The 17251-nt window shown below is 35.4% G+C and overlaps 3 protein-coding genes across 3 annotated transcripts; all 3 read right to left on the minus strand.

Moving 5' to 3' along the window:
- Positions 1-518: 518 nt before the first annotated feature.
- Positions 519-1375, minus strand: LOC132842298 (ankyrin repeat domain-containing protein 9-like). The gene has a single exon (XM_060864978.1). The coding sequence runs from the start codon at positions 1308-1310 to the stop codon at positions 519-521; it is 792 nt and encodes a 263-aa protein (XP_060720961.1). The 5' UTR covers positions 1311-1375.
- Positions 1376-3307: 1932 nt separating this feature from the next.
- LOC132842299 (ankyrin repeat domain-containing protein 9-like) lies at positions 3308-7526 on the minus strand. Its single transcript, XM_060864979.1, has 2 exons — positions 7363-7526; positions 3308-3866 (listed from the first exon to the last, which is right to left on the minus strand). The coding sequence occupies exons 1-2, from the start codon at positions 7524-7526 to the stop codon at positions 3308-3310; spliced, it is 723 nt and encodes a 240-aa protein (XP_060720962.1).
- Positions 7527-13088: 5562 nt separating this feature from the next.
- LOC132842301 (ankyrin repeat domain-containing protein 9-like) lies at positions 13089-13945 on the minus strand. Its single transcript, XM_060864980.1, has one exon. It carries the CDS (start codon positions 13878-13880, stop codon positions 13089-13091), a length of 792 nt encoding a protein of 263 aa, XP_060720963.1. The 5' UTR covers positions 13881-13945.
- Between the last annotated feature and the right edge of the window lie 3306 nt (positions 13946-17251).

Here is a 17251-nt window from a genome sequence, read left to right on the forward strand (position 1 = left end):
GAGCCTGCTCACTACGGCCCAGGCCTCCTCATCATTACTGATGCCACTGGCTCAGCCTCCCCTACCCATGCTTGAGCAGACCCATTTAGAATGGATTTTTTAAAATTGATGCAACCCTTATTATTTTGTCCACAATAACGTAAATGTCTTGACGTAATAATGGTTAAACTTAAATCATGGTTGGACAGATGGACACAGAAAAAACAGACTTGCATATTAAATATTGTTGGTACCCAGATTTTCATATCATAATAATAATAATATAATATTTATCTCTCTTTTAGTAGTCAGTGTTGTAAAAAAAAGAAAAACTTCAGGAAAACGTCAAATCAGGATTAGTATTTTAACTTTAGACTGTTTAAATTGATTTAAAAGCAAATAAAAAGGCACATGCACATGAATTTACATTACAAATTGATTTCAGTCACACAGATATAAATTCAGTAAAAAAAAAAAATAATAAAAAACAAAAGTATGTTTCAGTAGAAGTCCCACTGTTAGGATTGCATTAAGCAGTGTCAGAGGGGTTTCAGAAAAACTGGAACGGGCAGTTCGTCCAGACTTTTGAAAAATTCACGAGAAGGTAGTTGAGCCAGAATTGTTTGCATAGCTAAGAGAAAGAGTGTCCCTGGAGTTCTTCCGACCAGGTAGTTAAACGTCTCCTCTCCCAGAACATTGGACCAGTACTCTGGATCATTTTTCAGTGAGCTCTTCATTTTGAACCGCAATTCAGGCTTGAACATGAGCAGCCTTTCCAGGCATAACATCTTGGCACGTGTGTTCACTTTGGAGGCTCGTAGCTGTTCCAGAATGAGATCCAGCGGTGTCATACCATCGCGATCCTCAGCTTGTGGTGAAGCCCCGCTTGCCAGTAACAGCATGACAGCATCTGAGTGTAACAGCTCACATGCCATATGGAGTGGAGTTCTGCCCTCGTCCATGTGCTCGCATTCTCCCCGGTTCATGTAGGACCAAGAAGTCTCTTGAAGAATGAGAGCCATTATTTCCTTCCTGTTGTAGTGGACAGCCAAGGCTAGGTGTGGAGCAGATGAATGACTGCAGCAGACATTCTCACCTGGCATGGCAAAAGCACCATCTGAGAACTCATTCACCAAGTATTGTGCGTATGCTCGGTGGTCGTGCACGATGGCATACATCAGTGCCTCAGACGGAGTGTATGTCCGTTGGTGGCTGCATTCTTCCCAGTGAAATATCTCCATGTACCGCATGTCTTCCAACATCTGCACAGGTTCATGTTGCTTTACAGCTTGGTAAAAAGAGAACTTGCGTTCATCGCACGTGCCACCCATCTTGCCAGTCAGTCTACACCAGGTATTATGAGAACATACAGTATAGAAATCTTTTACATTCTAGAATTTAGATTTAGAACTTACGTTCATTCGTCACAAGTACGTGCGCACGTCGCCTTTGCCTGTTGCCATGGCGACGCTATGCCGCATAATTTAATTCATAAATACTAATTACGTAATTAATACCTACTGTATACATACCTACTATATACATAATACCTACTATATACATAATACCTAATTACGGGATGCTTGTGTAAGAACATCACATCAGTAGTCCTTTACAGGCATTCTGTCACTAACATAATAATGATGAGGGTGATTATTATGATGTCGCTTAGTGCGCATGCTCAGAAGCGACGTTCTTTATACACGGAAGTGTCGCGTTTGCCTGTTGCTATGGCGACGCTATGCCGCCAATAACATCGTTTCATGTGGTTCATTCCATTTAGAAGTCATCAATAAAATTAACAAATGCATTTTTGATGTCTGAAGGTGCAAAGTAAGAAATTAAATACATTCTAAGCAAATATGTGAGATGTAAGTTTTTTAGTTACTTTGATTATATTTGAATTCAAATGAAGGATTCTGATTTAGATTAAGGAATGAAACAAAAATGATGATCTTAAATGTTTATAATGACACATGGCCTTTTGTTCATTGATTAGAGCCACAACTTTGAACATGGCTATATGGCTGTGGTTAGATTGTGAATGTATTTTAGAAAATTCACAACAGAAATTTTATTCACTTCTGAACAACATTAGCATTTTAAATAAAATCAAAGGTAATGAAGGTCACAGGAAGCTGATCTGCAGTGCTGGACACCAGTTCTGGGAGAGGAGAAGTTTCGCTACCTAGCCATCAGAATTGCACTACTAAAGTTGACTGAACATTAAAATATAATGCTGACAGTTTGTACTGTTTCCAGATAGCTAGTTCATTTACACAGGAGACTCTTAGTATTTTGATGTATTGTAACATTACATTCAACATTTATTGTCTTCTTAACTCTGAGTAAAGGAATGACTTTATAGGAACTAAATGTTCTGATCTTCTACAACACTGAAATTATTGCTAAGATTCATTTTAAATAAGATTAGTGTTATCAGTAGTACTTTGGCTACCTGTAGCTTTCGTGCTTCTGTTATGAGGTTGGTGCTGTGATTTTGCCCTGCTTATGCCTCTGTCTCTTTGTTTCTTTTGCATCCTGTGTGGATTCACACCTGAACTGTGTCCTAGGTCGGATCATTATTATTAGTATTATTGAACTCTCTTTGTTGGATTTTGTCCTGCGTTTGGGTTCCTCCCTAACACCTCCACACTGCTTACTGATAGTATCATCTGGCCAACAATGAACCCAGCAGGACCCCAGGAGATACAGTCCCTCCTCAACACTGTCCAAATCCTCTTCTGTACATGAACGCCAACTCAAGGACATTGCCTCAGCCACAAACAAACTAATTCGTTGCATGAGCCTGCTCACTACGGCCCAGGCCTCCTCATCATTACTGATGCCACTGGCTCAGCCTCCCCTACCCATGCTTGAGCAGACCCATTTAGAATGGATTTTTTAAAATTGATGTAACCCTTATTATTTTGTCCACAATAACGTAAATGTCTTGACGTAATAATGGTTAAACTTAAATCATGGTTGGACAGATGGACACAGAAAAAACAGACTTGCATATTAAATATTGTTGGTACCCAGATTTTCATATCATAATAATAATAATAATAATATAATATTTATCTCTCTTTTAGTAGTCAGTGTTGTAAAAAAAGAAAAACTTCAGGAAAACGTCAAATCAGGATTAGTCTTTTAACTTTAGACTGTTTAAATTGATTTAAAAGCAAATAAAAAGGCACATGCACATGAATTTACATTACAAATTGATTTCAGTCACACAGATATAAATTCAGTAAAAAAAAAAAATAATAAAAAACAAAAGTATGTTTCAGTAGAAGTCCCACTGTTAGGATTGCATTAAGCAGTGTCAGAGGGGTTTCAGAAAAACTGGAACGGGCAGTTCGTCCAGACTTTTGAAAAATTCACGAGAAGGTAGTTGAGCCAGAATTGTTTGCATAGCTAAGAGAAAGAGTGTCCCTGGAGTTCTTCCGACCAGGTAGTTAAACGTCTCCTCTCCCAGAACATTGGACCAGTACTCTGGATCATTTTTCAGTGAGCTCTTCATTTTGAACCGCAATTCAGGCTTGAACATGAGCAGCCTTTCCAGGCATAACATCTTGGCACGTGTGTTCACTTTGGAGGCTCGTAGCTGTTCCAGAATGAGATCCAGCGGTGTCATACCATCGCGATCCTCAGCTTGTGGTGAAGCCCCGCTTGCCAGTAACAGCATGACAGCATCTGAGTGTAACAGCTCACATGCCATATGGAGTGGAGTTCTGCCCTCGTCCATGTGCTCGCATTCTCCCCGGTTCATGTAGGACCAAGAAGTCTCTTGAAGAATGAGAGCCATTATTTCCTTCCTGTTGTAGTGGACAGCCAAGGCTAGGTGTGGAGCAGATGAATGACTGCAGCAGACATTCTCACCCCCAATTTTCCCAAAAAGACCCCGGGGGCCCCCCCCTTTTGGCCCCCAAACCCCAAAATTTTTTAAAAAAAACCCCAATTAAAAATTTTTTCCCCCCCAAAAATTTTTAAAAAAATTTTTTTTTCCCCCCTTTCCCCCCCCCCAAAAAAAAAAAAAACCCGGTTTTCCCCCCCCCTTTTTTTAAAAATTTTTTTTTTGGGCCCCCTTTAAAACCCCTTTGGAAACCGAAATTTGGTTTTTTAGGGTTTTTAAAAAAGAAAAACCCCCGGGTTTTTTTTTTTTTTTTTCAAAAAAAAAAATTTTTTTTTTTTTAAAAAAGGGGGAAAAAAGGGGCCCCCCAAAAAAAAAATTTTTTTTTTAATATTAAAAATTTTTTTTTTTTCCCCCCCAAAAATAAAAAAAATAAAAAATTTTTTTTTTAAAAAAAAAAATTTAAAAAAAAAATAAAAAAAAAATTTTTAAAATTTTTTTTTTTAAAAAAAAAATTTTTTAATTTTTTTAAAAAAAACCAGTTTAAAAAATTTTAAAAAATTTTAAAAAAGGGAAAAATTTAAATTTTTTTCAAAAGGGGTTTTTTTAAAAAATTTTTTTAAATTTTTTTTTTCTTTTCCCAAAACCAAACCCCCTTTTCCTTTTGGGGAAAAAAAAACATTTTTTTTAAAAAAAAAAAAAAAAAAAAATTGGGGTTTTTTTTTGTAGGTTTTTTTTTAAAAAGAAAAGGGGCCTTTTCCCCCGGGTTTTTTTTTTCCCCCCTTTGGCCAAAAAAAAATTATTTTTTAATTTAAAAATTTTAAAAAAAAAAATTTTTTTTTTTACCCTTTTTTAAAAAGGGGGGAAAATTTTTTTAAAATTTTTTTTTTTCCCGTTTTTTGGGGGAAAAAAATTTTTTTTAAAAATTTTTGGGCATTCAAAAGGAAAAAAAGGTTTTTTAAAAAATTTTTTTCCCAAAAACTTTCCCCAAAAAAAATTTAAAAAAAAATTTTTTTTTTTCCCCAAAATTTTTTTAAAAAAAAATTTTTTGCTTAAAAACCCTTTTTTTTGGGGGAAAAAAAATTTTTTTAAAAAAAAAATTTCCAAAGTTTTAAAAAAAAAAAAAAAATTTTTTAAAATTTTTTTTTTTTAAAAAAATTTTTTTTTTGGGGGTTTTTAAAAAAACCGGGTTTTTTGCCCTTTTTCCTTTTTTCCAAAAAATGGGCCCTTTTTTAAAAAAATTTTTTTTAAAAATAAATTTAAAACCTTTAAAAAAAAAATAAAAAAAATTTTTAAAACCCAAAAAACCCAAAAAAATTTTGGAAACCCCCCTTTTTTTTAAAAAAATTTTTGGAAAAATTTTTTGGGGTTTTAAAATTTTTTCCTTTTTTTTTTTTTTAAAAAACCCTAAAAAAATTTTTTTCCCCCCAAAAAAAAATTTCCCCCAAAAAAAAAAATTTTTTTTTTCCTTTAAAAAAAAAATAAAACCCCCTTTTTTTTTTTAATTTTAAAATTTTTTTTGGTTTTTTTAATTTAAAAAGAAAAAAAAAAAAAATAAAAAAAAAAAAATTTTTTAAAAATTTTTGGGGTTTTTTTAAAAAAAAAAAAAAAAATTTTTTTTTTTTTTAAATTTTTTAAAAAAACCCTTTTTTTTTTGTGCAATAAGAAAATGTCCTGCGGCTCATCGCCGTCCATACTAATATCCTGCCAGACCCTACTCTTGACATTTAGATGGAGTCTTTTTATTTAACCCATTTGCCTAAAAGAAGTTCCAGTAATAATTTGAACTTACTTTGGAGTCGAGCCAGAAAGACGAGCTATTCCCGATTCATATTAAACACTTCAGTATACCTTTTAGCATCGGTTAAAAAGCAAAATGGATAATCTCCGACCATGTTGCTTTACTCGTTTTAGATAAAACACATAAAAAAGGCATACTATTTACTTTAATGATCAGCAAGATAATTATAGAAAAAATATACAAAAATTACTGCGAAAAGCCCATCTGAGGATTCATTACAGTAGAGGTATTCGAAAACTGACGGAGTCTACACTTTGACAAACGAGTATGTTTGGGCGAATTTTCAAGAAATAAGATTGTTATTCCACCAGTAAAGCTTCTTCAGTATTAGAAAGACTCGTCATGACGTCACCTTCTTGAACGCAATCAGATTGAACAACATTAATTACATTTAGATTAGATTAAACTTAGTTATGTCAAGATGAGACTCCTAGCGTGCTGGGAGTTCCCAATATTCATAGTAATCGATTCATAATACAACCACTATTAAATCTACTATACATACTATTGGGTTTGTGTACATTCGATTCTTCGGCTTCTCTGAAAAATATGAAGAGAATTATTCCTTAGTGCAGTGAGACATCTTATGAAGGAGTGATGTCTGCCAGTCTATGGCACCAAGCCCATAACTCATTACATTTGTGGTTCTCTTTGACATCATAATCAATGATTTATGTTGGCTAAGTATCATAAAATTCTACATTCAGTTACATTTGATATTTGTTTATTATTAAATAAGGATTATTATAGATGACACAATGCATCATTTACAATAATATGGACTTTGTATAGAACATCTTTGAACATGCTATACTGTTAATTAATTATTAGAAAATTCACACGCATTTTTTGCTTTGAACACTTAATTTTAAAATTAAATAGTAAACGTATTAGACTTGACCAATCTACAAGAATTCATACCTACATCAATTGCATCTAGTAGAACATAAAATATATGCCTTACAGTTCTGTCATATATAGGTTTATAGACCTTATCTATGTAAGACTTCTTTACATGAATGTACTTGTAAAGGCAATATACGCAAATTTACTTTCAAATAAATTTCTATGTTTTAATTAAAGTTAAAAATTACAATGATTTTGTTTAAGGTTGCGTGATTCTATATTCTAGAATATGTATTTTTTTTGTTATTACTAATGTTCAATCGGATTTGATTTGATTTATTGGATGAAAATGGTCTCATCTAAACATGCTTTAGTATTGCCACAATGACGCAGCGGAGTAGTATAAATTCCAAATTTATCTTCTAAAACATAGTAATTAAATCAAGAAAAACGAACGTCTGCATCGACCATTCGGAGGACTCCTCATATTGCACTACTAGCTTCTAAAAATGAGTTTTTAGATACTATTTTTACAAAACTAATTTGATGTAAATTAATCAATTATGTTTACCTGAAAGAATTGGAATAAATGTTTACAATATTTAAATATTATAAATATTATTCTTTTGTAGCGTTTGAAAGAAAAGTGGAATCATCATGTTTTCTTTCTTTTAATTGATTAACATAAGGCCTGCCAGAATTTATTAAATTATTCATCCATGATATATTCAGTAAAAAAATAAAAACAAGTATGTTTCATAGAATCCCACTAGGATGCATTAAGCATTCAGAGGTTCAAAACTGAACGGGCATGCAACTGAAAAATTCACGAAAGTAGTTGCAATGTTGCTACTAAGGAAAGGTGTCCCTATTCTTCCAGGCATGGCAAAAAGCACCATCTGAGAACTCATTCACCAAGTATTGTGCGTATGCTCGGTGGTCGTGCACGATGGCATACATCAGTGCCTCAGACGGAGTGTATGTCCGTTGGTGGCTGCATTCTTCCCAGTGAAATATCTCCATGTACCGCATGTCTTCCAACATCTGCACAGGTTCATGTTGCTTTACAGCTTGGTAAAAAGAGAACTTGCGTTCATCGCACGTGCCACCCATCTTGCAGTCAGTCTACACCAGGTATTATGAGAACATACAGTATAGAAATCATAGTATCCTTTCGGTTCTGCACTACATAATAAGAGAGGGTGTATATGTCGTGTGCGCATCTCAAGGACTTCTTATACCGAAGTTCCTTTGCCTGGCATGGCGACATGCGCAAAAATAAACATCGTTATGTGTCATTCCATTTAGAAGTCATCATAAAATACATGATTTTGATTCTGAAGTAAGTAGAAATTAATCATTCTAACAATAGTGAGATGTAGTTTTTTTAGTTCTGATATTTAATTCAAATAAGGATTCTATTTAATTAAGAATGAAACAAAAATATACTAATGTTTATAATACAATGCCTTTGTTCAGTGTAAGAAATAACATGGCATTGTGGTTGTTTAGTATAGAAACAAAGAAATTTATCTCTGAAATTCTTTATAAAATCAAAGGTATAAGGCACGAGCATCCATGTGACACATTTGAAGAAGTTGTACTCCATAATCACTTAAATTATGCATTAAATATGTGAGAATTTGATGTTTCAGTAGCTTTATTTACAAGGAGATTTGATTTTGATTATTGAAATAATTAAATTTATTCTCTACTTGAGTAAAGAATGACTTTATGGAATAAATGTTTGACTTCACAACATAAATTATTCTAAATTATTTAAATAAATAGTTAAGTCTTTGCTACCAGTTTGGGAGAGTTTGCTGTGATTGCCTCTAGCTCTTATTTGTTTTTGCATCCTGTATTAACCTGAATTGTCTAGTGGACATTATTATAGTTTATGACTCTACTTTGTGGATTTTGACTGTTTGTTCCTCCCTAACTCAATTTCTGTAGTATATCTGGCCATGATTCCAGAGACGCGAGCTCTCCCTCCTCACCTGTCAATCCTTTGTCTACGACAATCAAACCTTGGCTCGCACAAACAAACTAATTCGGGCAGAGCCGTACACGCCCACCTCCATCATTACTGATGCCACTCAGACCCTACCACAAACCTTTGATGGATGTAAAATTGATGCAACTGTAGTCCCACGATGTTGAGAATAAGGTTAAATTAAACATTTGCATAAGAAAGCTTGATATTAATATTGTTGGTAACAAATTTCATATAATATATAATTTTATTATTTTTATAGTATTTTTAAAAAAAAATCAGGAAAATCACAGATTATCTATTATTAACTTTAAATTATTTAAGCAAAAAAAAGACATGCACATGAATTTACATTACAAATTGATTTCAGTACACAATATAAATTCAGTAAAAAAAAAAAATAATAAAAAAAAGTAGTTGTAGATCACTTAGCATTAAGAGGTCAAGGTCAGAAACTGAAACGGAAGTTGTCGCAATTTGAAAAAATTCGAGAAGTAGTTCCAGAATTTTTTGCATACTAACGAAAGTCCTGAGCTTCACAATGGAGTTAATCCTCCGACAGACAGTACCTGATTCAGAGTCTCATTTGAACCGCATCAGCTTGACAACACCTCCAGGCAAAACTCCTCCAGTGTTTCATTTGAGGCCGTACTGTTCAGAAGATCCCGGTTCAACACGGCTCTGCTTGGTAAGCCCCTTGATACAGAGCTGCATGTAGTGACAGCTCACATGCCATATGAGTGGGTGCTCTCATGTCTCGACTCTCCCCGGTTCATGTAGACAGCTTGAAAAAGAGACTTTTCTCCGTGAGACAGCAGGCAGTGACACAGAATGACTACAGATACATCACCTGCATGGCAACACTTAGAATCATTCCCAAGTATGTGCGATGCTCGTGGCTGCACATGGCAAATATTCAACGAAGTATTCTGTGCTCATTCTTCATAAATACTCATGTACCATGTCTTCAACCACATCTGTTACAGTTGTAAAAAAGATTGGTTTCATGATTCTAGTCACCAGAAGACTCTATAGAACTTTCTTCTAGATTATGAACTACTTCTCACATCGTCGCTGCTTCCTTTAGGCCTAGCATAATTATCTATCAATAGATAATACTTACAACTAATATATATACTATATATAATCTAATAGGATCTTTGTAAGAAACATAGTACTTTACAGTTTGTCATAACAAATATGAAGGTATATGTGTCGTTAGTGGATTAGAACTTTCTTTATACAGGAAGGTCGCGCTGTTGCATGGCGACATTCAAAAATCGTCTGGCTCATCCATAATACAATAAAATAAAATGCATTTTGTTCAGTGCATAAAAGAACTTTAGATTGATGTATTTTTTATTACTTTATTTTTAATCAAAGATGATTAGATTAAGGAATAACAAATGATTCTAAATTTAAATAAATGCTTTTGTCATTTAGCAATTGCTGGCTAGCTTGTTATTTATATTGAATCCACGAATTTTATTTTTTGAACATTGTTTATATCAAGTAAGCAGAAGTACTGCAGCAGAACCGCGGAGGAAAGTCCTACCACTCAATTCTCTAAATGACTGACATTAATAAGCACATTATGTTCATGCTGTCATACCAGCTCATTTTTGATTATTGTACTCTCACATTATGCTTAATTTAAAATGATGAAATAAATTTGTCACAAACAAATTATGCTAATATTTTAAATAAATGGTTACAATATTTGTGTTTTTATATTATATTTATTCTTTTGTTCTTATAGAAACTGAACTCTAGTACTTATAATTTAATTTGTGTTGTTCTTACCCATTAAGTAAAAAAAAGACCAGATACACCCACAGTCGTAACCCTCATTAAACAAATATTGGCATGCTACTAGGCAGTCCATCTTCCGTCCCTCCCCTTGACAGACTGATATTTTAATTCCCATTTCAATTTCGAATATGGTTACTTTGCAGGCCAGAAAACACGTATAATGTACCTTATATAATAATAATATTTATTCTTTATAGCTTTTAGAAACAGGATAAGTACAGACTTATGATTAAAGCAATAAAAAGCTAATTTCGTTGCACCAATATACGAAAAAAAAAAACTTTATGAATCCATGTGATCAAGCAGAGGTTCAGAAACGATCGTCATTGAACACGAGATGCAATGTTGTAGTAAGAAAGTCGAGTTCTCCTTGCCCTCAATTGATCTGATCATTTCTATCTTTAACCTCAGGCTACATGCTAAAATTGATGTGTCTGAGCGTTTTAAGATGCGTTCACATCTGTGGTACCTTGCAAAAACAGTTGTGTCCAAAATCTGTGTTCATTCCGTTTGACAGTTGAATGAACATTCTTTGTAGCACTGTGTAAAATGCTAGCTCTGGATGAAGCACAATATTCCTACTACTGGAGAACTCATGCTGGTTGGGTCCTCAAAATCAGATGCTTCAATCAAGTTTGTTCTTTAAAAAAGACTGTTATGATCTACATACGTTTGACTAGAAATTAGAATAATTTGATATCTAAATATCACGTCCTGGCCTTGGCATGCGCTATTATTCTTTTATTTATACAACTACATATATATAATATTAATCGGATTTGTGTAGATCCTCTACCTTACGCTTGTATCAAATGAAGTGAAGTGTCCTCACATCTTCACGTTTACATTCTAGAATTTAGATTTAGAACTTACGTTCATTCGTCACAAGTACGTGCGCACGTCGCCTTTGCCTGTTGCCATGGCGACGCTATGCCGCATAATTTAATTCATAAATACTAATTACGTAATTAATACCTACTGTATACATACCTACTATATACATAATACCTACTATATACATAATACCTAATTACGGGATGCTTGTGTAAGAACATCACATCAGTAGTCCTTTACAGGCATTCTGTCACTAACATAATAATGATGAGGGTGATTATTATGATGTCGCTTAGTGCGCATGCTCAGAAGCGACGTTCTTTATACACGGAAGTGTCGCGTTTGCCTGTTGCTATGGCGACGCCATGCCGCCAATTTTAACCTACTATTTAATAACATCGTTTCATGTGGTTCATTCCATTTAGAAGTCATCAATAAAATTAACAAATGCATTTTTGATGTCTGAAGGTGCAAAGTAAGAAATGAAATACATTCTAAGCAAATATGTGAGATGTAAGTTTTTTAGTTACTTTGATTATATTTGAATTCAAATGAAGGATTCTGATTTAGATTAAGGAATGAAACAAAAATGATGATCTTAAATGTTTATAATGACACATGGCCTTTTGTTCAGTGATTAGAGCCACAACTTTGAACATGGCTATATGGCTGTGGTTAGATTGTGAATGTATTTTAGAAAATTCACAACAGAAATTTTATTCTCTTCTGAACAACATTAGCATTTTAAATAAAATCAAAGGTAATGAAGGTCACAGGAAGCTGATCTGCAGTGCTGGACACCAGTTCTGGGAGAGGAGAAGTTTCGCTACCTAGCCATCAGAATTGCACTACTAAAGTTGACTGAACATTAAAATATAATGCTGACAGTTTGTACTGTTTCCAGATAGCTAGTTCATTTACACAGGAGACTCTTAGTATTTTGATGTATTGTAACATTACATTCAACATTTATTGTCTTCTTAACTCTGAGTAAAGGAATGACTTTATAGGAACTAAATGTTCTGATCTTCTACAACACTGAAATTATTGCTAAGATTCATTTTAAATAAGATTAGTGTTATCAGTAGTACTTTGGCTACCTGTAGCTTTCGTGCTTCTGTTATGAGGTTGGTGCTGTGATTTTGCCCTGCTTATGCCTCTGTCTCTTTGTTTCTTTTGCATCCTGTGTGGATTCACACCTGAACTGTGTCCTAGGTCGGATCATTATTATTAGTATTATTGAACTCTCTTTGTTGGATTTTGTCCTGCGTTTGGGTTCCTCCCTAACACCTCCACACTGCTTACTGATAGTATCATCTGGCCAACAATGAACCCAGCAGGACCCCAGGAGATACAGTCCCTCCTCAACACTGTCCAAATCCTCTTCTGTACATGAACGCCAACTCAAGGACATTGCCTCAGCCACAAACAAACTAATTCGTTGCATGAGCCTGCTCACTACGGCCCAGGCCTCCTCATCATTACTGATGCCACTGGCTCAGCCTCCCCTACCCATGCTTGAGCAGACCCATTTAGAATGGATTTTTTAAAATTGATGCAACCCTTATTATTTTGTCCACAATAACGTAAATGTCTTGACGTAATAATGGTTAAACTTAAATCATGGTTGGACAGATGGACACAGAAAAAACAGACTTGCATATTAAATATTGTTGGTACCCAGATTTTCATATCATAATAATAATAATATAATATTTATCTCTCTTTTAGTAGTCAGTGTTGTAAAAAAAAGAAAAACTTCAGGAAAACGTCAAATCAGGATTAGTCTTTTAACTTTAGACTGTTTAAATTGATTTAAAAGCAAATAAAAAGGCACATGCACATGAATTTACATTACAAATTGATTTCAGTCACACAGATATAAATTCAGTAAAAAAAAAAATAATAAAAAACAAAAGTATGTTTCAGTAGAAGTCCCACTGTTAGGATTGCATTAAGCAGTGTCAGAGGGGTTTCAGAAAAACTGGAACGGGCAGTTCGTCCAGACTTTTGAAAAATTCACGAGAAGGTAGTTGAGCCAGAATTGTTTGCATAGCTAAGAGAAAGAGTGTCCCTGGAGTTCTTCCGACCAGGTAGTTAAACGTCTCCTCTCCCAGAACATTGGACCAGTACTCTGGATCATTTTTCAGTGAGCTCTTCATTTTGAACCGCAATTCAGGCTTGAACATGAGCAGCCTTTCCAGGCATAACATCTTGGCACGTGTGTTCACTTTGGAGGCTCGTAGCTGTTCCAGAATGAGATCCAGCGGTGTCATACCATCGCGATCCTCAGCTTGTGGTGAAGCCCCGCTTGCCAGTAACAGCATGACAGCATCTGAGTGTAACAGCTCACATGCCATATGGAGTGGAGTTCTGCCCTCGTCCATGTGCTCGCATTCTCCCCGGTTCATGTAGGACCAAGAAGTCTCTTGAAGAATGAGAGCCATTATTTCCTTCCTGTTGTAGTGGACAGCCAAGGCTAGGTGTGGAGCAGATGAATGACTGCAGCAGACATTCTCACCTGGCATGGCAAAAGCACCATCTGAGAACTCATTCACCAAGTATTGTGCGTATGCTCGGTGGTCGTGCACGATGGCATACATCAGTGCCTCAGACGGAGTGTATGTCCGTTGGTGGCTGCATTCTTCCCAGTGAAATATCTCCATGTACCGCATGTCTTCCAACATCTGCACAGGTTCATGTTGCTTTACAGCTTGGTAAAAAGAGAACTTGCGTTCATCGCACGTGCCACCCATCTTGCCAGTCAGTCTACACCAGGTATTATGAGAACATACAGTATAGAAATCTTTTACATTCTAGAATTTAGATTTAGAACTTACGTTCATTTGTCACAAATATGTTTGCCTGTCGCCATGGTGACACTATGCCCTCTCACTCACTCACTCATCTTCTACCGCTTATCCGAACTACCTCAGGTCACGGGGAGCCTGTGCCTATCTCAGGCGTTATCCGGCATCAAGGCAGGATACACCCTGGACGGAGTGCCAATCCATCGCAGGGCACACACACACACACACTCTCATTCACTCACACAATCACACACTATGGACAATTTTCCAGAGATGCCAATTAACCTACCATGCATGTCTTTGGACAGGGGGAGGAAACACTACGCCGTCAAATTTAATTAATAAATACTAATGACCAGTGTTGTGCTAGTTACTAAGAAAGAAATAGTAACTAGTTACAGTTACTAGTTCCCTTCAACCAGGTAGTTAAATGTCCTGGTTGGAAGTAACTAGTTACAGTTACTAGTTACTTCACTCCAAAAGTAACTCAATTACTTTTTTGATTACTTACACGAAAAAGTAACGCGTTACTGTTGAAAGTAACTTTTTAGTTACTTATTTAAAGAACGTTCTTTAATGTTCCCATTAATGCCCTTTTATGCGTTATGGTCTATACATGGTCTATGGTCCCACCCACATATAATGGTTCCAACGCCCATTGGTCTCTATACAAATACAAAACTGACTTAAACACAAAGTGATTTTTAAACACTATTTTATTTAAGTCAGACCAACACAAACTGAATATATCACAAGGATTTCTAAAATAAATAACAAAACAAGACATTAACACAACATTCAGAATCAAAGACTAAAATGGCTTATGTGTTAACTGAACAAGCATTAATTATCCCCAGTGGAGCAGCTTGACAAACTGACCATCATCACATCAACAACATTGGAAAAGAAATAATGACACATTTGGAGCAGCAGTGAGGTGCACTCTCAGCGACTTCGGATCAGCCAATGAGAGCAAGAGAGGACAGCATAGTATACAGTATATATATTTATGCAGAACTAAAGCAGAAATCCATTGCCATTATCTCTAGGAGAGTCCCATTCTCTTATTTCCTAGCAGGTTGTGTTGAGTGAGGTATCAAATGTCATATACCTTTTGTATATATACTGTACGCTCTGAAAGTAACGGAAAAGCAAAGCCAGTTATTTTGTTTTTGGTGTACAGTGAAAACATTTAGGTTTGAGGATTTTTAGCATTCATTTACTGATATTTACATCTAGATGTGTTACAACTTAGAACATAACACACTTTTTTTTTTAAATGCTCAGTAGAATTGAAACGTGTTACTGTCGAACTAATGTGCACTGTTAGATTGATTGTTTAAACAATCAATAGCTCTGAATGTCTACTCTTCATAGCGCTTTGACTATGAAGATATCGAGTCAAGTCCTGAAGCTTTGTCTTTTTAACCGTATATAGCTGATGCAGTACATAGTGACTTGAAACAACATTTCTCCAGGACCATGATGCTACATAAAATGACACAGAGCTTAGGACTTAAAGTAAGTTGTCCTAGCCACATAACGTGCATTGTGTGCAACCTACTGCAAACAGACAATACAAAACTGTACAGGAAAAATACATAAGATAGTGCTGATCAGTGTGCATTCTGTATACAGTATCACAGACTACAATGTGCAAATTTAATTTGTTTTTTTAAAGTAATAAAAAAAAACCAAGAAGAACAGAGAGCTGTCTACAGGAGAAAAGTGAGCCATTTGGAAGCTGAAGAAAGAGGGAAAATCAATCAGGGCCATTAAACAAGCATTGGGCATAGTCGGTGCAACGATATGGAATGTCCTCAAAGAGAAAGAAACTATTGATGTACTAATAACCAGACCAGACCTACTTACTTATGGATGTATTATGAGATGCTTGAGATGAGCTAGGTTCCGCTCTCAGTGGCCATCACAACCAAAAAAATACAGAAACTGGAGGCATTTTGCCAAGAAGGATGGCCAGCTATACCACCTGAGAGAATTAAGGACCTCATGCACAATTACTACAAAAGATTGTATGCAATCATTGATGTTAAAGCGTGCAATAGACGATATTAAGAACTAAAAGTATGCAAACCTTTTAACAGGGATTATTTCCTTATTTTCTTTTTTGTTCTTTTTTGTTTGATTGTGCTATAAAAAATGAAATAAATTTGTTTTGCCTTCTCACTTATGTTTTCTTTAAAAATGGTACAGATCTTGCAAATTCTCCCAAGGAATGCAAACTTTTGAACACAACTGTTCTGCTGTCTTTCCACTTCCTGTGACAGAGACATAAAATTCAGATTGATGCAAGATCTGGGCTTTCATTTGGATAATTGACTAGGACAGCCAGAAACTGTCCATCAGCTAATCCTCTTAGCCTTCATAATGCTGACTGTGGAGCTGAGCTATAATGGAGGCAGCAGCTGTAGGCTCAAAATCGAGATACAACTATAGAAATCATGGACGGTGAGGTCACACTCGTTGACCCAGGTGAACCAGATATTATGACAAGAAAGAGTTTTTTTGTTTACTGACAGTAACAGATTGTTCTCAGTTTGTGCTCAGCTCTGTTTTACATTATCACATCAAATTAGGCACAATGCACAATACTATAAATCCATATGCTATAAACCTAATCAGTCAGAGCATACTTAAACCATATCCTGGACTGGGTGTACATTATTAGGAGTGTAGTAGCAGCAAAAGAGTTAATATATTGACATTGTATGCTACATGCAATTTAAGTCCATAGCTAAGAGTCAATGCATCTTCACTTAGTATTTGGGCCATGTATATGCTGACCAAGTACTAATTGCTTGGGCAGCGGATGCAAGTACTGCTGCAGAGCAGAGCAGAGCAATATACTGTTTGCTCACTGCTGGGTAAAGCAGTGTGAAGAAATTCAACTTTGCTGACCCATAATTGTGCATCTACACTTAATATTTGGGTCTTGAATATCTGGCTGCAACACAACCAGGACAGATTACACAGACAAACAAACCAACCTGTTTGTGATTTACCTCAGAGTTTTAAGGGGCTGGAGCTGGTTTTGCCCAGATTCTCAGAAACGCTAACGTGTAAGAGTGCAGTCAGTGTTTTTGATTCAACCTTACTCACCAAGCTTTAAGTAGCTACTATCACTGACTTGAATCTTTGATAGGTGTTGGATAAACCAGACTCTTCCTCTGTTGCTGCTAAGACCAAAGATAAAAATAAATGTTGTTCTGGTATCCCTTCAAGAATTTCCTCAGCTCCTGAATCACTGTTCTCTGCCCATTGTCTAGTGGCCATCTGGCTGAGGTACAAAGGAATGA

This window comes from Tachysurus vachellii, chromosome 3 (genome assembly GCF_030014155.1).
Source record: "Tachysurus vachellii isolate PV-2020 chromosome 3, HZAU_Pvac_v1, whole genome shotgun sequence".
Classification (NCBI taxonomy): Eukaryota; Metazoa; Chordata; class Actinopteri; order Siluriformes; family Bagridae; genus Tachysurus; species Tachysurus vachellii.